Source organism: Hippopotamus amphibius, chromosome 1, assembly GCF_030028045.1.
Source record: "Hippopotamus amphibius kiboko isolate mHipAmp2 chromosome 1, mHipAmp2.hap2, whole genome shotgun sequence".
Lineage (NCBI taxonomy): Eukaryota > Metazoa > Chordata > Mammalia > Artiodactyla > Hippopotamidae > Hippopotamus > Hippopotamus amphibius.
The window spans coordinates 136,008,526-136,032,946 of NC_080186.1; the positions used below are offsets into that span (position 1 = coordinate 136,008,526).

At 42.0% G+C, this 24,421-nt stretch overlaps 1 protein-coding gene across 7 annotated transcripts in view; it reads right to left on the reverse strand.

The window, feature by feature from the left end:
- TENM2 (teneurin transmembrane protein 2) overlaps positions 1-24,421 on the reverse strand; it is a 960,873-nt gene that overhangs the window by 370,560 nt on the left and 565,892 nt on the right. For 6 of the 7 annotated variants that reach the window (XM_057729532.1, XM_057729570.1, XM_057729561.1 and 3 more), the window contains one exon: positions 21,051-21,260. The exons of the other annotated variant lie outside the window; for it this stretch is intronic. In XM_057729532.1, the coding sequence (XP_057585515.1) occupies positions 21,051-21,260 (210 nt within the window). The remainder of the gene's footprint in view (positions 1-21,050; positions 21,261-24,421) is intronic. 7 annotated transcript variants of the gene reach the window in all.

Below are 24,421 nucleotides of genomic sequence, written 5' to 3' on the forward strand. Positions count from 1 at the left end.
GACTCTCATCTCTGTATACTACATAATGTGTCTATAACAGTAGATACTCAAGAAGTGTTATATATTTAAATGAATTCATTGTATCATTTGAACACAGTAAAAACTACCTGCAAGAGGGCTTCCTAGGTGACGCAGTGGTTAAGAATCCACCTGCCAATGCAGGGGACATGGGTTCGATCTCTGCTCCAGGAAGATCCCACATGCCACGGAGCAAACTAAGCCCGTGTGCCACAACTATTGAGCCTGAGCTTTAGAGCCCATGAACCACAGCTATTGAGCCCATGTGCTGCAACTACTGAAGCCCATGCGCCTAGAGCCTGTGCTCCGCAACAAGAGAAGCCACGGCAATAAGGAACCCACGCACCACAACGAAGAGTAGCCCCCACTCACGGCAACGAAAGAAAGCCCGTGCACAGCAAAAAAAAAAAAGTCCCAACGCAGCCAATAAAATAAATTAATTTAAAAAATTATTAAAAAAAAAAAAATACCTGCAAGAGTCTTCAGCTTCTTAAGGCTCTAAGAATATTATTTTGAAAAAACATGAAACAGTGATACTCATTGTTTAATCCAGTGCTTCTCAAAATGTGGGTCCCAGACCAGCAGTATCAGACACTACCTGGAAAACCTGTTAGAAATGGGAATGTGCAGGTCCAACCTTGGACCTACTGAATTAAAAATGCTGGTAGAGGGCCTAGAAAGCTGCACCTTGTAAGTTCGCGAGATGATCCTAGTGCTTGCTAGCGAGAACATCTGCTTTAATGAATTAGAAGCACTATTTTGAGAAGAAATACGTAGAAGTAAGAAGATCAAGGCCATTGGAATGAAGCAGAAATGGTTCAAATCCTGGCTGCTATGCTTGATTTGATGGTTACACGATTTGGTCAAGTTACCTAAACTCTGAGAGGCTCATTTTCTTCATCAGTAAAAGGCAAAGGGACCAAAGCAAATGACACGCTTGAAATGCCTAGTACAGTGCCTATGGTTCTGCATGTATTGGTTCTTAATTTTCTGTTTCCCGAAATGTATGCCAAGATTAGCCCCCCAAGTCTTCAGGACAAGGAGAAAGAGGAGGAGGAATAATTCTGCCTGGTCCAATTATTTTTAGAAACAAGGCATCTATTTTTCTCTTGGAGATTCTTAGTTCATATAAGCATATTAAAGACTTCGAGAAGTCTTACAACTTTTCTCCCCCAAACTTTGTTTGATCCCGTCTTTTCCAAGGTTTTCTTTTTCTTTCTCTCTTCCCTCCCTCTCTCCTCTCTTCTCTCCCTCTCTCCTCTTCTTCCTCCCTCCTCTCTCCTTCCTTCCCTCCCTCTCTCCTCTTCTTCCTCCCTCCTCTCTCCTTCCTTCCCTCACCCCCCCCCCCCCCGTTTCCCTTCCTTCCTTCCTTTTTTGGTGGGGAGCGGTGGGGAGGAGGCAACCCTTCAGCTTCCTGTTATTTAGGAGGACAAAACAAAAGGAACATTTTCACCTTGGATTTGCCTTTTAGATTGTTTGCTTTTGAATTGGATTTGGGGAAGAAGAATGACCTCGGGAATTTTCTGACTGTATCGTATTGAATATCTGGCAAATGTGAATTACTATTTGGCAATCACCCAACAGATATTGAGTATATGCTAAATGCCAGGCGTTCCCTCGGGTGTGGAGGGTACAGAAACAGGGAAGGCCTGCCTGAGGAGATGATATTTGAGCTAAGTGAATGAAAGGTCAGCTATGGGGAGACAGAAAGTCAGCCGTAATAAGTAGTCCAGATTTTATTCTAAGTGCAATGAAAATATATTTTACAAAACATGTCACTCTGGCCTGCTTTTTAGGCATGAGAATCGTGCCCTATATTCTATATCTTCACTGATGAAACCAGAAACTTCAAAGATCAAGAAAGTCAAGTATTTTCTCTCCATGCATCCATCCATCCATCCACCCACCCACCCATCCACTTAATACGTAATCATCTCTGGCTTCTGACATGCCGGGCACTGTGCTTAACAAGTAACAAAGGTATAAAGATAAGACAAGGCTTCCCTCTCGAGGAATTTATTATCTAATAAAGTACTTACAGTGTGAAAGAGACCTGAGAGAAGAGTAGATGATTATGCTTGCTGCACTGAACTACTTTGCCATATTTCTCACGGAGTCAATGTGCACGCTGGGTTGAAATCTTTGGGTGGAAAGAAATACCACAGAACTTTGATTTCTTACATTTTATTTCATGGCATTATTTTACCATATTCAAAAGCATGCTAAGCAGCATTGTTTGGATCCTGAATTTATGTGGTGCACAGAAACCAGGGTGATAAGGATTCAAAGCTGACACATCACTTCAGTTCGTCTGTCACCCATTAGACCTAATCTTGCTTAGGGGTGGACCCTGTACTTGAATGATTGTCCTACTACATAGTTTTAAAAGCCTTTGGAAATTTTTTCCTTCTTTATTCCATTAACCAATGTTTTTCTCCCCTCTAACACTTTCCTGAAATGCCTCTTATAAAAACCTTTTTCTGTTTCCTGTGGCAAAAGAAAGGAAGAAAAATACCAGTCACGAAGCATATGCTAAGGTAATTTAAGAGCTGCGATAAGCCAAAAGGAAAAGATAAACAGCCCCCAGAAACCCACAAAGTTAAAGAGTTTGTTCCTTTTTAAGGAAGTCTAATTGGACACAGCAGGGGGCTTGATCAGTGTGCCTAGTTGTTTTATGAGCGGAATTTTCTACTAGCATGTAGGAAGTTAAAGTGTGCGCTGAATTTCTCTGAAATTGCTTTTCTCACATCTATCATTCAACCTTGAACTGGTCTGACCGATTCTGGAGGGCCATGGAAATGTAGGTGTAAACTCTGAACCTGAGGTTTGTGGAGAGTTTTTACAATCTGCCAAGTCTTTGTTGCTAAGGAGTTACTTTCCCATTATGAATTTCTCTTGTGATCAGTGAGTGAGTCAGTGAGTGTTGAGGAGCCCAAGCCTAATGGTTTACAGGAGGTCTCGATGAAGAGTCACAACGCAACAGGTAAAGAGCAAACCCAGCAAAGAGGTGATGCTCTACCTCTGCCGGCCCTCCAACAAAATCTGCGAGTGAATGTCAGGTTTAATGAGGGAGTCTGGAGGAAGGTTCTGAGTTCTGTAGGGGAGGGTGCTTGTTCTCCTGTCCACATGAAGTGTCATGACTATTAATAAACAGTAATGATAACTTGCATGCCTGCTTCTAACCGGGCAAAGGAGAGGCATTTCTTTTTTCCACACCTGATCTTGAAGTATCATTATCCCTGTGTTATAAATGGTGAAACTAAAACATAGAGAAGTTAATTAAAGAACTTGCCCAAGGTGACAACAGTCCAAACGGAAAAGGAAGAAAGGCAGAGACTTTGGGTTTCTTACAAGAGGATTTTTCAGAACCGTGATGCAGGCAAAATAAGGGCACGGGCTCCCACCTTTACCCCTGCTGAGGAAATATTTCTCATGTGCATTTTTTAGCCTTGACCTCTGAAACCTAATAGGTTTGGACAATAAAATCACCTCCATCCCCAAGTAGCTGCACAATGGATTGTGGGTGGCAAATGGCCCCCCATGTAAAGCTCTTTCCAGATGATCTCTGCTTTGGTTCTGCACCCTGACAACGGGCAAGGTATGCTACACTACTGGTCCTTCACCTCAGGAAGGAAAACCACTCCTATAGAGGCCCCTTGGAAGATTGCTTGCACTGCAACACAGGGATGTTTCTTAGATCAACCTAATCTGATCCCAGTTATTCAAAACATGCAACTCTGGACATGAGTGTGAGCCGGGCATGTACCTTCCGGTCCTTGATAAAGAAATGTATTTGGCTTATACCCATGTATGTGCTATACTTCCTCCATTCTGGGAAATGTTTTTTCACATTTAATGTTCTTGAAATTAGGAGTTTCTGATTCGCATGCATGTTTAAAGTAGCATTTCTTCTTTTCGCCCATGATGTGCTGTAACTAAGTCTGCAGTGTGCCTATCAATGTCATCTTACAATCCAGAAGACAGCCTATTTATTTATTTCTACCACAAGCCCCTTTCACAAATGACTTAAGGCATTTTATAAGAAAATATAATGAAATAGAAATAGAATTTACTCAGCCTAGGAAGTTTCCCTTTGTAAAAGCTGAATCTTTTCCAAAACAGGCTAGAGTAAAATCAAACCCGAGAAGCCTCTGGGTGATTTTGAAAAAGGAATTTGATCTTGCGCTGCTAGGAGGACGTGGGCAAGTGAGGGCCAGCAGGGTCCCAGAGCCGCGGAACACATCCGCATCACACAGAATGCCACAGGAAGACAGGGGAGCTGGCTCCGCTGTGACAATGGCTCTTCAAACCCAGGCAATACCTGGCCCCTGTGACACAATGGACATACTGTGCATATTGAACTAAAATGTGCTGACAGTTCGTGGCTGCCAAATACTCACTTTGGAACCAGAGCTGAGGCAATCTTCCACACTGTATACTCCCATACCTAAAAGAACCACCACAACAAAATACTTGAGTTTGAAGTCATCTCTATCTGGCAGTGACCTTGGCAGACCAGCACAAGACTCAGCTATGTTATAAAGATATTTGGTCTAGGGTCCCTAAAACTCACCTAACCTTTTCACGAGCCATGTAAGCTCTCCTTCCACTTCACCGTATATACTTGTTGATAAGTCCACCTAGAAATCCAGAGTAATTATGCAAAGGAACCAAAGAATTTGTCCATCAGCAGTTATAATCTTACTTAGTAAGTAAATTAAATTCATTACTGAGAGTACAGGAAGATAGTAGCTGAAATGCAGTTGAAAAAACTTGCTGACAGCTTAGGAGAAATTAAGGGAAATCAGTCATAAAGGTAAAAGTATATTTTAGGGATGGTCTAAGCTCCAGGTGTAAGAATTCTATTAGTTCAGTGTGCTAAATCCATAGTCTGAAACACATATAGATGTGTTTTCATGTAACAAAAAATGAGAGAGCAAACTATGACTTGATACATGTGACTAGGTAGACGCAGTCCTACAAAACAGACTTCGGTGGTGGAAAGTTTGGGACCATTAGGGACTACATACTATCCATTGATAAGACCTTCAAATGTGTTACCTGTTAAGTGGGGATAATGATACTCTTTGTATCTGCCTCACTACCTGGTAATAATGGGGGTTTTAAGTAGATAATACACATGACAGTGTTTTCTAAAGGCAAAAATGGTATATCAATACCAACAGAGAGATTATTAACAGTTACAGTGGTGGTGCTACCATCATCACCAGCCATAAGCTAGATAACTGGGAAAACAAGTTCAAATGTCTACAGAGGCCAAGCCAATCATGGAAAGGAGAAAATGGAAAATCCCTGCTCCATCTAGAATGGACAGCCTCTACTTGACTCCAGATATTTGTGGCCATGATGTAGTACAGGCAGGTCATGCTAGATTTGTTATTTCAAGAAAGACAGTCTTATGAATGTTTGTATAAAATATCCTGTTCTTTTCAATGTTTTCACCTAGATAAAAATGTTTAAAAAATACCAGCAAGGACAAGTTACATAGGTTTGCAAGCTCATGTGTCCGAGGGCCAGATATTTGCATCCTCTGAGATAACGTACATGAACTTGTTCTTTGCAACAGAAAATTTCAAAGATATGTTATATAAACACAAGGGATGATTATTACTTAATATCATCATATCATTATCACCATTACCATCCCTGTCACCACCATCCCTGTCAGCAGTCTACAAAGGGACAATGGTTTTAGTTTCCTATCTTTGGGAAGAAAAGAGCTTTTACAGAGAGAGAACAGATTCGGCAACTCAAGACATGCTTAGAAGTGGACTAAATTGTGTTATGCCTAGTTCTTCTTCTTTTCCTAGAATTGTGACATTTGAAATTTGGAAGACACCTTTTGAAACAGTTTTCCAGACACTAGAGAATCAAAAACAGAGGGTCCAAGAGGAGAAGTGACCACCCAGGTGATATGGTGAGTTCTCATAAAATTAGAACTCAGTTTGATTCCCTGGTCCCCCACTGCCTCAGGGCTCTTTTCTTCTTCACCATGATATTCTTTCTTTGTTTTACAGTTTCTTTTTATCTTCTGAACCCTTTCAGCAATTTAAGATCAATAAAGAGAGGCAGAAAAGGCCAAGTCTGCCCAGTATAACAAGATTTTTTTTCCCTCCCTATGAATTATTTTCACAACCCATTTCTCTCTCATATGCTAACCAGTTTTCAGTCTTCAAGAGCAGGTTCACAGGTTAGCAAAAGAAACAGAAAACCAGCATCCTAGTATTTAAATCAGTGGTGTCCCATCCTATCTCTTCCCACATTTTAAAGCAAATTGCTCGACCTGAGAGAGAACCCACCTAGAAACAGGGGCAGGTCATAGGCTGATAAAGATCAGTGCTGCAACAAAATCGCTGATAGAAATGTATCAGAGACAAGTTACTGCAGAAAGAGTAACACATAAAGCAGTATCGTAAGCAGGCAGAGTGAAAGTGGGGTGGGTTATGGTGAGGCGCCCCAGGGAGACAGAAAAGGTCACTGAGATGAAAATGACCCTGGGAACTTGGAAAGAGTGCTCCATTACCACAGACGGGAAGAAAACCCAGTATCCAATCAGATGGAACAGACTGAAATGCGATTCCAGTCAAGTGTGAATGCCACCAAATGCATTGTGGAACTACTGTGGGGGGAGGCTGGCATGAGGGAGTATGAGCCCTGGTCTCACCCCTTAGTCCACCACTGGACATCAACACAATTGAAAAGCAGGGATTTGTAAGGTCATAATTTGCACAGGTGCATCTTTGTAAATTCGGAGTGAGGGTGTGGGATGGGAAAATGTCATAAAGACAAATTAGGGGTCTTTCTGCGAAGGGGTACGACTGTTCTGCTGAGGTGTTAAAAAAAAAAAAGGATGCTACACTGTCAGCTTGGCTCTTTTTAAAGCAAAGGGATGCAAAGTCTGCCTTCGGAGTGGAAGAGCGAAGGAAAAAGGACGATTGATCATTGCCTTTATTGTTGGCTTCCCATGGTTGTGTGTTCACTGATAGAATCGGTTCAACTCCAAGATGCTGTCCTTGAAACAATTACTGTTTTCCATTAAAATACAACTCTACCAGAAAACATTAATTGAAGTGATAACTGCCTAAATGCTTCAGTATCAAAAAACGCATGTGCCTTCACATCTTTGCATTTTACAAGTACCAGAAAGGAATAAGGATAATAAGCAACAGAAATCATAAAATAAAAGATGTGATAGAAAATGACAAAAGAGAGAGCCGGGGGCCTGGAAGGAATCAGGGGGAAGGCTGGTACCGGAACTTTAAAGCACCACACAAAATAATCTTCCTATACTTTACTAGTTTATTCAGATTCTAGAGTTGAAATATTAACGATACTGGTTTTCTTTGCCATGCACACTGCAGTATTCCATCAACGAGAAATGCCTTCTCAATTTTTCATCTCTTCTTCAACAGGATGAAGGAAACAACCTGTGAGCCAGGGTCTGACCCCACTACTTTCTTGGACCATTCTTTGGAAATCGAAAATACCCTCTGCACACCTTTCCTCCATCCTTTGACTTCGTTCCTATGTTATTTGTTCATTCACCTAATATTTATTGAGCACCTGCCCTGTGCCAGGTACTGTGCTAGCTAGACGCATAGAGTAAAATGGGACACAAGGGAGATATGGGTCTTGTCTTCAAAGAGATGAAATCCAATGTTGAGTGCAGTCAGATGGTGAGTTCAATAATAGAGGTGGCATGGGGAGTGACAGAAAGGGGACTATCCCAGGTCAGGTAGACCAGAAGGCTTCCCCGAAGAAAGACCACCACGTGCAAAGACTCTACAGCATGAGCATGCCAGACTCAGGAGCTATGAATGGTGAGAGGAGGGGATAGGGACTTGCATAGGAGCCTTTGGGATATGCTGAAATGTATAGGCTATATCCAGGGAACAAAGGGATCCCACCAAAGAGTCCAAAGCTGCAGAGAGACGTGTTCAGATACGTGTTTTATGGGAACTCTGCTAATTGAAATGGGAGAAAGAATTAGATGACAAAGGCAAAAAGAAAGAAGAATCAATTAGAACCAATTAGATCTCCAGGTCAAAGATAATTGAGCTAGGGTAGTGGTAGCAGGGATATAAAAATATTTGAGAGTCAAATTTGATAGGGTTTGGCAATTTATTCTCCGTAGAACTGAGGAACAGGAAGGATGGTTTCTAGGTTTCTGACTTGAGCGACTGATTGGATGATAGGGCATGCACTGAGATGAGGAATTCCAGGAACAAATCAGATGGAAAGAATATGTTTGGGATTAAATACATTGAGGTGTTGTTTTTTGTTTTTGTTTTTGTTTTTGAGTTTCATTTCAGAGCTATTGTATTTGAACTGCTAACTGGACATCCTAGTGGAAATATCCAAGGGACATCTAGATATATTGGGTAAAAGATTTGACCTAGAGAAATGGATATCAGGGTCATAAACTTACAGATAGTAATTTTAGTTAGGAGTGTAGCTGATCACCCATGGGAGAGTGCATAAAAAGTAAAGGAAAGGGGGCCTGGCTTTATAGATACCCTGACATTTAAGGGATCAACAGAGAAGGGGGCATCTATAGGAAGAGAGAAGTGGCCAGAAACATAGGAATGAGAATGAAAAAAATGTGGAACAACAGATGCCAGAGGAAATGGCATTTCAAGGTGGAAGGAGCACTGAAGAAGGGAAATGTAAGATGTGATGGGACGTGTTTATCAAAATTTAGCAAATAGGGGGCTATTTGTGAAGGTCGTAAAAGCAGTTACTAAGTAAATAAAAATAATAGGTTGTGGAGTATGTGGGAAGTGAGAAAGTAGACAGAGAGGCTAGACAACACTTTCAAGAAATTTTTCAAGGAGAGGAGTAGTTCTCCACTTATTTAAATCCTGTTGGCAAAGATCCTCCAGAGGGAATCCTTAACACAGGGTAAAGGTGGGACCAGATGGGATCTGGAACACAAGTGGGGGGAAGCAAGAGGGATGATGCTCCTTCCAATATCACAGAAGTAAGACAGGAGGCTTTGAGCCCTACTCTGATGCCCAACATCCAGTAGCTCTGTCCTGCTTTGTATTCAGTTGGATGCTGCTGTGGGTGAATTGTGTTCCTCCAAAAGATATGCTGAAGTCTTAACCCCGGTCCCTGTGAAAATGACCTTATTTGGAAATAGGGTCTTTGCAGATGTAGTTAAAATGGGGTTATATTGGGCTAGGGTGAGCTCTAAATCCAACCACTGGACTCCTTATAAAGAGAGAGAGATTTGGGGACCAGAGACACATACAGGGAGAAGACGGCCACGTGAAGATGGAGGCAGGGACTGAGTTATGCTACCACAAACAAGGAATGCCAAGGATTGCCAAGCAACGACTAGAAGTGAGGAGACACAAGGAAAGATTGTTTCCTAGAACCTTTGGAGGAAGCATGGACCAGCCAACACCTTGATTTTGGACGTCTAGCCTTTAGAACTGTAAGAGAATACATTTCTGTTGTTTAAACCACCTAGTTTGTGGTGCCTTCTAACAGTAGCCCTGGGAAACTGATATAGATGCTAAGGCCATGCATTTACCAGGCTACTTCCCCAGATTATGACTGTTCCACCAAAAACTGATCAATAGAAGCAACTATCTCAAAAGCACCATCAACTCAGGGGAGCAGCTACTAAAAAGAATGAAGAGAGAATTATTCCTTTGATCCAAGGAAGACAATAGATTGGACAAACATGCATCTTTTCTCATCATGCCCTAGGGTGCCTTTTCTGTTCTTTCTAACAGTAATCAAATTCACACCCACAATCATAGATGATCTCAGACCTAAAAACATTACCATGACCTTCAGTCAGCTGGCCCAAATCAGAAGACCTTAACTGGGGATACATCCACCTTTTTGCTGCCCCAGTCTACCACTGTCCTTTGAAAGCTAGATCAATAAGGGCGTCTTAGCACATCTCAACATGTACCAAGGGCTAAATGATACAAAAAGACCAAAGAAATGATCCTTGTCTTGAAGTGGTGACAATTTACTGTTGACACAAGTGACTTCTATGCATGAAATACCAAGAGAATATTACAAATCAGAATGTAATGAGGTACTAAATTGAGTAAGGCAGACTATAATACTTGTGCAATTCTGACTCTGGCTGGAGTTGGGCTGAGTTGGTTGGGCAAGCTTTGGGGAAAAGATGGACCTGTGCTTAGATGGCTACTGGGTTAGCACTGAGGAGGAACAGTCATTAGGATATCTTCTTTGTCTCAGCCATCCTAAGCCTGGGATTTTTCGGCAAGGCTGGGGGCTGGGTTGGGATAAAGCTCTAAAGCCCTAACAACTCCACAGGGCTCCCTAATCAACAGCAGCAGACACAAGACAAATCTACAGTTTTGATGAAAATGCACCGATGCCCAGCCATTCAAGTTCACATTGCCTGGTATCACCTCAAAGACATAGCCTCTAATCAATGTACATTTGTTGAATGAAAATAGGTCTGATAACATTAAACAGCTACCATTTGGGGTTCTAACACTGTACGTATTAAGTGTTTTGCACAACCAATCTCTTGTACTTCCTTTTTAATTTTTTTTCTTTGTCAAAAGAAAAAAATGCACATAGTTTAAAGAATCGAATAGTTCTACAGTGTTTGCTTCAAAAATAGCAAATCTTTTGCATCACCACCAATATCTTCTTTCCCAGAGGCAACCACATTTACCTTTTTTTTTTTAGCTGATTATTTTGGTATTTATCTCCAGGTCTATAAATAACATGCTTTGCTGCTATTTCTTGCATTTTCAGTTTTAGGCATTATCTAGTAACTTCTCACTAGAAAAATGCACATCTAGGCTTCTTCTTCTACCTGCTCTGTCCACATATGTACTTTTCCATCTCCCCACACTTCTGTTATAATACTTAGATCATTATTCAATGTTTAAGAACTGAGCCATGTAGTAAATGACAACTATTTCTTATTTCTTGAACAAATTTTTTTGGATTTGTCCTTTAAAAATTTACTTAAATGTCTATATACTTATCATGTTAGTGACTGGTTTCTTTGTTCCTGTTGTACTACTGATTCACTATGTATCCTTGGGCCAGTTACTTAACCTCTTTGTGCACAGTTTTTCCATCTGTTGAACAGGAGATCACATCCACCCACAGCATAATGGTGTCAATGTCCTCCAGCCAAAACACCCCTAGGAGCACACTGTGGACAGAGTTGGGTTTATTAACTCATTGCAAGGAGGGAGAAGATACACAGTGGGGCACCATGGGGTGCTTCAGTAGATCGTCGGCAGAGAGGGCTGTGTTCAGTGCTTTTAGGGAGGGACCAAAGAAATAGGTTCACTCTGCATTTGATGCTGTCAGACAGTGGGCATGGTTCTATGATTGGATATCTCAATCTATTTCATCTATAGGAAGGCTGACTGGAAGAGGCTAACACTGCCATTGGTAAAGAAAGTACAGTCACTCATTTTAACCTGGAGAGGCGGGTGTTTTTTACTTTTCTGTTTGGGAGAGTGACCTGGTTTCTGTCTGTGCTCAGGCAAGATTATGAAGTGGTCTTGCTTTCATTTTATCTCACTTTATCCCAACCACAGAGCAGTCTTGATGAATGTGGATGTTCAGTAAGACTGTTCAGGTTCAAGGGGAGAACACCACGACCCATCTGAGAATGCTAGGCCAGCTCCTAACAGCACTGATGCCCAGATGCTAGTGTCAGGCCAGTTTCCAGTGTCACGGGCTTATTTTCTTGTTCTCATTGGTAAGGAGGATTAAATGAGCTGCCATCTGTAGAAACCATTAGCACAATGGCTGCCATAAAATAAGCCCTTAAAAGTGTTTGTTATATGACACTAAAAGCACAGGCAACAAAAGAAAAAATAGGTAACTGGGACAACATCAAAATTTAAAACTTTTGCATACTGAAGGACACACAACAGAGTAAAAAGGTAACCTCCAGAATTTGAGAAAATATTTGCAAATCATATTTCTAATTTCTAATAAGTGATTGATGTCCAGAGTACAGGCAGACCTCAGAGATATTGTGAGTTTGGTTCCAGACTACCGCAATAAAGCTAACATTGCAATAAAGCAACTTACATGAATTTTTTTATTTACCAGTACATTTAAAGTTACGTTATGCTATAGTGTAGTCTATTAAGTATGCAATAGCATTATGTATAAAAAACAATGTACATACCTTAATTAAAAAATACTTTATTGCTAAACAATGCTAACTATCATCTCAGCTTTCACTGAGTCAGAATAGTAACAGCAAAGATCACTGATCAGGGATCACCATATCAAATATAATAATAACGAAAAACTGCAATTTTGCAAGAATTACAAAATATGACAGAGACACGAAGTGAGGAAACACTGTTGGAAAAATGTCATCAATAGACTTGCTTGATTCAAGATTGCCACAAACCGTCAATTTGTAAAAAACATAATATCTGTGAAATGCAATAAAGCAAAGCACAATAAAATGGGATCTGCGTGTATATAAAGAACTCCTACAACTCAACAATGACAAAACAAACAACCTGATTAAAAAGTGGGCAAAGAACCTGCATAAACATTTTTCCAAAGAAGATATACCAATGGCCAATAAGTACACGAAAGGATGCTCGACATCACTAATCATTAAGTAAATGCAAATCAACACTACTCCACATGCATTATGATGGCAATTATTAAAAAAACAAAACAAAACAGAAAATAACAAGTGTTAGAAGGATGTACAGAAATTGTAACCCTTGTGCATTGCTGGTGGGGATATACAATGGTGTAGCCACTCTGGGAAATGGTACGGTGAGTGCTCAAAAAATTAAACATAGAATTACTATATGATTCAGTGACTCCACTTGTGGACATACACCCAAAAGAAGTCAGAGCAGGCCCTCGAACTGATATTTGTACACCAATGTTCATAGCAGCATGAGTTCCAATAGCCAAAAGGTGGAAATAACCCAAGTGCCTAGTGACTGATAAGTGAGTAATTAAAATGTGGTATACAGATACAAAAGAATATCATTCAGCCTTCGAAAGGGGGGAGGTTCTGACACATGACACAACATGGATGAATCTTGAAGTCATTATCCTAAGTGAAATAGCCACTCACAAAAAGACACACATTGTGTGATCCCACTTATATGAGGTTCTTAGAGCAGTCAAATTCATGGAGACAGAAAATAAAATGGTGGTTGCAAGGGGCTGGGACGAGTAGGGAGTTAATATTTAATGGGTAGAGAGTTTCTGTTGGGAAGATGAAAAAGTTCTGGAGACAGATGGTAGTGGTAGTTGCGCAACAATGGGAATGTACTTCATGTCGCAGAATGGTATACTTAAGAATGATAAAAATGGTAAATTTCATGTTATGTATACTTTATCACAAATGTATTTGCTACGGTAAAAAACAATATCAAACCTGATCTCTGTTCCATCTAAATCTCCTTTCAAGATATTTAGATGCATCAGAATGTCCTTTAATATTCATGACAACCTTAGGAGTTGTAGACTTTTATTACTGTTTTACTAATAAAAAAAACCCGAGGCATAGATGAAGTAAGTCATTCCTGATCACAATGTTAGAAAGTGGCTGAGCTATGATTTGAACCCAACAAATATAGACTTCAGAGGCCACTCTTAAGAATACAGTTATTCTTTATTATTATTTTTGGGAGGGGTTTAACAGATTTACCAGGGACTGGGGTTGTAACTTCAGTTGAAATTGCCCATTGGTAAAAGAAATCTATCTTTTCATTTAATAGCGCGCTGAGACATCTCTAGCCAGGGAGTGGGACCACATTTTAAAATGGCTGTTTAATATTATGTGAGAAGCTAGTTAGAATTAAATGCAGCCTTGAAGAAAATATTTGGAGAAGCTGAAGTTCTGGGTAAAAATTGTTAAGGGCAAGAAACTGTTAAGATGTCACATATAGCTCCTAGGACATCTTGTATGTACCATGAAGCCAGGGACAGAGATGGAGAGGTAGAATGTACACAATGCTTATCGACCTTGGGAATTTTGTCAATAGCAAGATTATTTGCTGAGAAGGAGCATTTCAGTGCCGTATGTCACTTCCACGCTGCGCATCTCCAAAGGAATTACCTGTCCATCTTGCCTGTGTGCTCATTTGCACTGCGGTGCCAAAGCGTAGTCCCAACCCTAGCAGGGCTGAAAACTGCTGAACCTACAAACTACGTGTGTGTGTGTGTGTTTACGCATTACAAGAAAGCACAAGATGAAAAGAAGAAAAGGCCCGATCTCTGTTTAGCAATGTCAAGAGAGTCCCTGAGAACTATCAAGTCTCAGTCTCAGGGTGGAAGACCTTGGCGGCGGCGGGGGGGGGGGGGGGGGGGGGGGTTCTCTGGGAGCCAGGTTAGTGATGCAGGCACTACACTTCTTCTGCTTGCTGGGACGGATATCAACAATTTCAACGACGTGTCATCAGACCCAAATCCATGCTTCTCAACTTCTGCGGGGAAACTACACGGAGCTACTTTGCATAACTGTGTAGGTCTCGATTTTGACACAGCCCTAGAGGATGGGGTGAAATCTACACTATGCAATAACAGGGGTTTGGGGGGGTGCCTATAAACGTGGGGACAGTCTGGTCCAGCTGGATGCAAAGAACTTACACACACAGAATGTTAGAGCAGGAAGGGAAGCTCAGATACCTTTTGGGCCAATGCTCAGTCTTAACAGATAGGGAAACTGAGGCACAGGATTATTAAAGAGCATGCTGTGAACTGAATCAGGCATAGAGTACAGAAATCCTAAATTCTTCAGCTTCTACTTTAGAGCTTTCGCATTACACTCATGCTTGCTGAACTTGCCAGACCCTAAGAATCATCTGAAGAGAGGAGTGAAACCACAGTTCCTGAGCTCCTCCTTATTCAACCAGAATCTTCTGGAAAGAGTCAGGGGATATTTGTGTTTGCCAAGCAGTGGAGGTGAGGAGTCTTTTGTGATGCTGTATCAGTTTTTCCCCAACCTTTTAAACATTGTAACTCATGCCCCGTAATACAATGCTTTCATTGCCTTCTGTTTCTTTCAGTAAGCCACATCAATATTTTAGAAGTTAATACTGAACAGAGGGGTGGGGAGAAAAGTCTGAAATTAGGAAGGTTGGGTTTGAAACCCAGGCCCTTCCTTTTCCAGTTCTGTGACTTTAGTTACTGAATTTCTTTGCGCCACAGTTTTCTCAACAATAGAATGGGTATGACGGTGATCCTAGCTGCACTGGGATGTGGTGGGGGTTAAATGAAAGTAAATGAAGTAAGGTATAGAAAGTACTTAGCGTAACAGCTAGTGTGGAGGAAGGAGAAGGTCTCAGGCTGAGAGCCAAACGCATGGGCTTTGCAGTTCGGGCAAAAGCAGGGGCTGACTGTGCCCTCCCCAGCCTTGAGACAGCATCCAGGACTTGGTCCGTGCTGCTGGGGCGCTGGGAACCCCTCTGGAGGACAGGCAGCCAAACCACTGCCTGGAATCAGAAGGGGATTACAGGTAGCTCTGAACACCTGACCCCGACATCCAAGTTGATGGAGGAGACCTGGGAACCAAGGGACTCATGCATAAAACAAACCCAATGTGGGAGAGGGAGTGATGTTTGAACTCGATTGCCTGACGCTCATCTCAAGAGTTAAGAATGAAATCTCTCCCAGGCAGGTGTGGCCTCCTTTGGCTAAGGCTCCCCTGGGGCTCCCGCTGGGCTCCTTACATTGGCTCTGCCGCTACTTGTTGTGTTACGTGCAAAAAGGGTTTTCCAAAACCTTCTCATTTAAAGATGATCTACAAAGTTCTAGAGTATCAAAAAGCAGACAAAACAAAACAAAAAATAGGTATGTGGAACATGTTTTGTAAAATAAGTATATTTCCCCGAGCTGGGATAGTCTGACCTGCCTTTCTTCCCCATTACTTTCCACTTTTTTTCATTCGTACGTGATGAAAAGCATTATATTTAGCAGTTGCTGAAGACACTAATTAATTCATTTACTTAATAAATACTTATTGAGCATCTATTGTGGGTCTGACACCAGGAATCCTGCAGGGGAGGTTTCTGCAGAATTAAGTGAAGCCTTAAGAGCAGAAAGAACAGCCTGGAAAGAACAGACTGAAGTTAAAATGTGGTACCTTAAAAGACGTGGGGTAATCACAATGTAGAATGACTTTTAAAAGAAAATGAGTTAGTATTATCAGCACAGTCCAATCATCCATGTGCATAAGAATTGCTATAAGCGACTCAAGGAATCCTAAACTAAATTAAATTATAGTACATAATCTGTTTAAGGAGGCAAGAAAATTTGTAACATATTAAAGGAAAAATTCTTCCTCAAACCTAAAGTATATAAGGGGAAGATGTTTCATTAACTTAAAAAAAATTCTGTGCACCCCCCCCTTCTTTCTCATCCCAAATCCAGTCCCATGGATGGGTGAGGCTGTCCAGGGCAGTGCTTTAGTCTTCGAGAGAGGACATCATTTCTAACCTCACAATAGCTGTCATGATAAATTTGTAACATAATGCATCTGCTTTTCGGGTTCTAGGTGGTGTCTATCACCCCAAAGTTGGCTAATTCCCGTAAACATTTAGTTACGAGCAATGATATTTAAGGTCTATTGTCTACGGAACATACAGTTTACACGGCCCTTTATAGAACAAAGGTTTATGTATGGATCAGGTCAAGTTTTGCCCTTGAGCTGTGCCATTTTGGCACATTAGCAGAATGGTCTTTCAACTGAAAATATTTTCTACGGCTTATGCGCAGGGAGGTCATAAGAAATCGTGACAGGATATTCTCTAGCACATGCTTTACGGCTCGTTTCTGAGAATCGGTCGTCTGGAATACACATATCATCTCCATTAAGAGAAATTTCTTTCTGGCCTCACTATAAGGATTTCACAGAATTGCCTTGAAGCAGTCAGTTGATTTGTTTTTATCTCACAGATGTTGTGCATCTTGTTCTTTCTCTTTTTGCTTTGGTTTCTAGGAAGCTTAGAATCAGGTTTTCTATCTTAAATAATGGAACAGGACTTTACATACGAGGGTGAATCAAAAATTACCCACAGGCCAGAGTAACTTTTGACTCACCCTCGTATATGAGCCCATATGTATGCTCTTTCCCCTAGATTTTTCCCTTTATGCTTACTGTATCATTTTACAGTTTTCCCATTTTTTAAAGAATTGTTATAAGTTGTCACAAATTATAGGGAAGATGTAAGAAAAGGAATGAATGAATGAACAGGTGGCTGAATGAATGAACAGGTGGCTGAATGAATGAATGAGTGAAGGCTTTTTGCTTTATGATGCCAGATAAATGAGAGAATCATTAAATTAGCTAGGCAACTGAATTCTGAACCACTCTAGGGAACTGGGAGCTTGCTGGTTTTGAAGTACGATGTTCTTTAGAATTAAGCAAGGCATTGCTTTTTAAAAAAGAGCTGGGCACCTTCAATGCGCTTTAACAAACTGACATTCTCCAGCTGGGACAGCTCCTTTTGCCACCCAGGACCGATGGAAAGGATCCTGGCAGAGGCATACTGGTTACATTTGATGTCACTAATGTGTCATTGGACGTCCCTGATGAGTATTCCAAACCCCTTTTATTTAGACTTTCAAGAAAACAAAAAACAACCTTTTAGAGTGGAGGAGGTAAGGCTTTCAGACTATCATGGGGTTGCCTGGGTATTTTCTGCCTCATATTTTGATAGCAAGGTGCAAATCCCATCCTGATTTGGAAGGTAGTCTTATGCATCCATCTGTAGGCACCTCCATTATGCTGCCACCAGGATCCAGATTTTTTCCTTCCAGATGAGCTATTTCCTAGATTTGAAATTATGCTGCTGTAGACAAGAAACATCTCTGAAGCTGACCTGCCCTGGCAGGAGGTCAGAACACAGGATGAGCCACTTGCTGGAGCTCAGCTATGTGGAAGGGAATGCTTGAGGGGGTGGGAAACGCTCCTCTTCTAAGCCTCTCACTCGCTGTACCTGGGTATCTGCACAATTGGCACAGATTGAAGGTTAGAGCAATTTGGCTGCAAAGGTGCCCAGGTTTTAGTACCGTCCCCTAAAGAATGCACGACAGTCATAGAAAATAATGACAGTGGAGCCATAACGGTGAAGTTTTGTTGTTGCTTTGAGGAGGTGTTCATGTTGTCAAAAACGTTTTAGTTGTGTAGTTTATGTCTAGTTTGTCTCTTTAGAACAGAGGCTCTTGGGGCAGGAAATGAGGGCAGTGACTTTAATGACTGGCTTCACTAACATCAAGTCGTAACAGCAACAATAAGAGGAGAGCAGGAAATAATTTTTTTTACTCTCATGTATGGGCTGAAGGTATTGGAAGGGGTTTTATTTCACCTAAGAAAGAGACAAAGACCACAGTGCTACCCGATCTTCAAAGCACAAGGTCATTGTCAAGCGACCAAATTCAAAAGTTCTGTGTTATTAACCAGCTAAACATAACACAATCAATCACATGGTCGCTTTGTTTGTGCCTCCACACCTACCGAAAAATCCAGCCCCTTTTCATCAAACTCAATTCAGAACACCCAGGCATGGCTCTGCACTTTGCATCTTCTGTGTCAAATTCTATTTTCAATCCTTTATGTCAAATTTAAATTCATGGCAACTGCATTCAGATCTTGATAGAATCCCCAATTTGCCCTGGACCCCAAATCCATTCCACAACACACACACACACACACACACACGTGAGTGATTTGCACTCACTTAAGCGCTAAGCCAGTCAAGAATTTTGAATGGCTGCCTGTTGGCCAGAGCTTTAACCAGTTCTCAGATAAGTACCCCCCTGAAAACTAGGATATTGCACATTTGGGTCTTCACCCCTCAGGTGAAGAAATCATATCAGCATAGTTCTTGTGTGGGATGAAAACGGACCCTCAAATTTTCTGCGGTATTTTGCCCTGTTACTGAAGTTTAAATTGCTGTCAATCTTAAGTGAGCTGAACAAACTGGTGTGGAGTGATGAAATATGGATAGGTTTGACTCTGAACACACATATCTGCTGTGTCCACCAAAATGAGGTCTTGATTAGGCAGAAAATCAACAAAAATTCCCTATCAACCACTTACAATCTGATACAATGCCCAAAAGAAATCACTCAGCGTTATCACTAAGAAAACATTCTAGACAGCCCTGAGATATGAACTGACCCCTCTTATGGAAATCATCTTGGCTTGGGTATACATATATGCATAAAAGGATATAGTTTTTAAAAGCTCGTTTTCTTGCTAATAATCATCTGTTTTTAAAAGCTATCAGCAGGTGCACCTCATTTCAAAAGCCTCTTGTTCTTTATAATACAATATTCATCACGATTACATAGTATGAAATAAAAAGCAGCAAAACATAAGCGAGGATAGTTCAATTAAATGCAACATAATCTCTGCAGCAAAAAAAAAAAAAAAAAAAAGAAAAAAAGAGAGAGAGAAAAAAAAGATCCTGTAGCTAAAATCAGGTTCTGATGAAAGAAAAAGGGGAATATATTTCCACATATTTTTAATTATATAGAATTTCCTCAAACATGATTTTTCATAATATATTCCATTAAGTTAACATCATATTTGAAGAAAGAGCATTTTCCGATTTCATTTTAAGCCTGATTTTGAGCAATTACAGTGTCATTGTTCCGCGGTAGAAAGGTTGAATTCATTTACTGTGTGGTTATGCTAGCTATGATTGATGTCTCTTCTCCAAATGATAAACCAATCACCCCAATGATGTAATGTCATTTTAAGAGTGCCATAATCACATTTCTCTCAAACTAGAAGCTCTGATGAGTTCTAATAAAGATTTATGGTAGATTAAAGGCCTTCATAATATCAACAATGGATTGCTCATTTGATGAGAGATTTGATTAGGTAATTTTTTTTGAAAAAGAATATGAGTTTACTAAATATATCAGGCCTCGCTTTGAGGAAGGGCATGGGCCATCATAAGTAGCAGTCCATCATTCCATCTCCTGAATGAATCATCTCCAATGTATTTAGGAGGGCTTCTCTAATTGCAGAGGTTGAGGCCATCGGTGGCATATACTCATGGATGGAGCCAAAACACAATCTCATCAAGAGATACTCTTGGCGTGGAAAGCCTTGGATTGCTTTTGATGGGATACGCTAATGAACGCCGTGAGTGGCCAACTCAGAAGATAACTCCAAAGCCTTGGGGTGGGGAGAAATTAATTTCCACAAATGCCTCTCGCATGTTGCCCAGTCCTAACATTTATGTGTTTTGGGAACATACCACCAACCGCAGAAATCGAAACAAGGCATGGCTACTGCTGGGCCTGGGGGCAATGCCTTCTAAGATGTAGAGACCTGGAGCTCACACAGGTGTCACAAAATCTTCCAAAGGGCGATGGAACACTGTGTCCAGTCCCTTCGCTCTGTGAATGTGAAAACTACGGTGAGAACCAGGGATTTAGAAACAGTATCTATCACAGTACCATGTGATCAGCTTGTTAATTTCAAGTGCAGTGGGACAAGTAGAGGGTTAGAGAAGAAGTCACCTCCCCAAACACTTCAGACTCGGCAAGACCTTCAGTATTCGTGTCACATATTTTAATCACAAAATCACCTAAACAAGCAAAGAAGGAAGAGTCAGAAGCCAACCATCAAAAAAAAAAAAAAAAAAAAAAAAAGAGAGATCTGAGATGCAGACACACCGGGCATGTGAGGGTGTCCAGGGTCACTCGACCATGACCAGAATTGTAGTAATACAACATTCACTATTCCGTCCTCTCTCTGCACTTCACCTTTGAGACCTGTGTGCTCTCACATGCAGCAGCGGGCAAATTCCTCCCACTGAAGGAGGCCCAAACTCTGTTCAGATAAGCAACACCTCTTCAGTAACTGCAACCTTCAAACAAATATACCCCTGGACTGCACCGCCACCAAATGACAGACGCGCGTCCCCTCCCTGCCCGCCCCACCACCTTCGTCCCAGTCCTTGTTTCAGAGCTGTAGTTCTGCCGGAGACTCGAGACTGCCACACACACAACACGTTCAGACAGCACGGTTTCCTTACCACTGCTGGAGGCTTGCTGGGGCCCTGAGCATGCCCTGAGCAGGTAGGAATTGGGGGAGAACTCCTCATCGGGGTTGGTGTCCATGATTTGATGGGAGGTGTTGCTGTCTAGCAATGGCATCTGGCAGCTAACTGGTGGAGGATTATGGGAGCTAGGCAGCTGAGCAGATGGGAGGAGGCTAGACGAGGATGTAGGTGGAATGGGACGACCTGGGAAAGAGGACAGAGGGGTCAAAGGTCAGCAATGAATGTCATGAGCGCATCCAGAGAAAGTTACATTGCAACCACCTCACAATACAAATAACCAAAAAAAAAAAAAAAAAAAAAAAAAAAAAGAGCAGCTCCAGATGTATTTTTCCGAGGGATTTGATGTTTCTCCAAATGTCCAAATTCATACGACCGTAGTTGCATATTTCAGAAAATGGGCACGAGCGGACGTATCCGTCCACACAGCTGAAATGGAATCAGTCAGGAAAACACCCACTTCCTTTGATCTCTCCAGCTATGGTCCTAATTGAAGTCTCCATCATCTCTCCATGGACTAAGTCCCTGTGGTTCTCCCTGCTTCCACTCTTGCCATACTCCCATCTATCCCCCTTTGTCTCTCTCCCTTCTCTACAGCAGCCAGAATGCTATTTTAATGACAGGAACTAGGTCCTATCACTCTCCTGCTGGGCACCCTCCAATGGCTTCCCACTGCCTGTAGAAGGAGACCCAAACTCCTCACGATGTCCTGCATGTCTCGCCTGCCCTGGCACTAGCTGCCTCTCCCACCTCACCTCTGGTAGTGGTCCTTGCCCTAATCCACTTGGCCCCTTATCCTCCAATCAACGTGCCATCTTCATTTCTGGTGCCTGAACATGCCACATCATTCCATCTTCAGAGCCTTTACTCTTCCTGTCCCCTCTATGTGGAATACTCTCCCCTACCCGCCACCTCACTGATATTTACAAGCCTGCTTCTTCTCTTCATTCAAGCCTTCCCTGTTTGCCTTCTTGAAAACCGCCCACTTCCCTGCTCTATCCTACTAGCCTGTTTACATGTCCTTACAGCCCTTATTACGATCTGAAGGTGGACATGTCTATGTCTATTTATTTTATTTGGCCCTATATCCTCCGTATCTTCCTAACAAATAGCACCTGTTGAATGAGCGAACAGATAAATAAGGTAGACTAAAACCAAATTAATTCGTTTGGGGGAGAAGTGGAGGAGGGGCAGAAAGGCCAACACATTTGCATCTCAAAGAATCGGCCAGTGCACCACTCTCTCCACCATGCAGTATTTCTGGACGTCATGTGGGAATTCCTACCAAGACAACCCACACCAGGCCACAGGGAAGAGCGGCCAGCCTGGCAGGAGGTATGGGCAGTGCCTTGGAGCTGGTCTTGGGTCAAGTTCTCCTCCTGCACAGAAGGCTGTTGCAACCTCTCTTTTCCCATGGCAGGGAGCTCCTGGCAGCCAAACTGCTGAGTGAAGATAATTGCCATGTGAACTTTCACCTGATTCACCCTTACATCTTGGGGTCCTTGCAATTTCTTGCCTGCTGGTTTGTTCATCTGGGAAGCTTGGAAAAATGAGCTAAGAGCAGCAGCCCAGGGGATATGCCTTAAATTGGAGGTTCGGGAGAAAAGGGTTAGGTATTAAGAAAGCAAACTCCAGAATCAGTTAGAGTTTCAACCCAGGCCAGAAGTGCCTGAGGCAGAAGAAATCTGTTTTCCTGCTTTTAGATGCCCTACGGATGTGGATGCATTTTCAGGCACCTCAAATGGATGTTAATTTTTGTCATCGCTTTCGTAATTGTATTTCCTGATCAATTGCTCAGTGCATTAAATGTTACCGATAGATCCTTTTGAATCAATAAAATATATGAGAGCCTCCTAAGGGCACTCTGCTAGATGCTGAGGATACAAAAATAAGCAAGACATCATTCCTGCCCTCAGAGAGCTCACAGTCTAGTGGGAGAGGCAGACAGTAAAATACGTCATTTCAGTACCACATGACAAAGAGCAGGCAGGTCGCATGTAAGAACATGGTTCTGTGGAGGCCCAGAAGAGGGGTGCTCGGTTCAGACTGGCCAAGTGGAGGTAGGAGTGGAGAGTCAAACAAGGGTTCCTGGGAAAGGTGAGGTCTGGGCAATCTTCAAAAGAAGAGGAAAGGGACTCCTGGTGAGAGGAAAGAGAACGAACAATAGCAAAGAGGCCTCAAACCACTTGCCTGTTACCATTTTTGAGGGCGGGAGTGGCAGAGATACCCTTAGAGCTTGCTAGGGGCTCAGTAACACAGTTGAAGAAGAATCATCCCTGAAACAGATCAATGGATGAATGATGTTTGGTTTGAAAAACTCAATTCATTCATAACTGTTTGGAGCCATATAAAAGGCATGATATTCTTGCCAGGTGCTCTGGCAAAGGTAGACCGAATACATCAGAGTGTCGTCAGAATCAGTACTCACATTTAATCAATGTGACTTCCCCCAAAGTCTTCCTCTAATAACAATACTACCATCATTATTACTATTTTAACAGCTAATTTTTTTTTAATTTATTTATTTTATTTTTGGCTGTATTGCATCTTGGTTGCTGCGTGCAGCTTTCTTTAGATGTGGTGAGTCGGGGCTACTCTTCGTTGCGGTGCGCGGGCTTCTCATTGTGATGGCTTCTCTTGTTGCAGAGCATGGGCTCTAGGTGCATGGGCTTCACTAATTGTGGCACACGGGCTTAGTTGCTCCAAGGCATGTGGGATCTTCCCAGAGCAGGGCTCGAACCTGTGTCCCCTGCATTGGCAGGCAGATTCTTAACCACTGCACAAGCAGGGAAGCCCGCTGCTAATGTTTCTGCACCATGACTATCTGCCATTCACAGCGCCAGTCACTGTACATAATCTCATTTGATTCTGAAAACAATTCTATGAGGTTAGAACGATTATAATCCCCATTTTGTAGATGAGGAAGCTGAGGCACAGCGAAGTGAGATTGCATAGCCAGCAAGTGACAGGGACCATGTTTGTCCATGCCCAAATCTACGCTCTCACCAGTCTGCACGGTGTTTGCCCGAAGAGCATGATGACAAAAAAGGAAGAAGATGACATACAAGGAGGAGAGGCGATGGATAGGAAATCATATTTCCACTTCCCCATCTCCCCATCCCAAGGTACTCTCGAGATTTCAAGTAAGAAACATTTCTTTGAATAACTGTTGATAGCAGCTGGCAGAGTTCAAAGCGTTTCTCGTAATTTTGTTACGAAGTTCAAAGTGGCTCTTTCACAGCCATGTTACTCGCCACCTTCTTCAAGGCTCCTGGATGCAGAGGCATCCTGACCAGGGCACTGTGACGCTGGCGTTGATGTCCACTTAGCAGTGGGGCTCCGGCAGG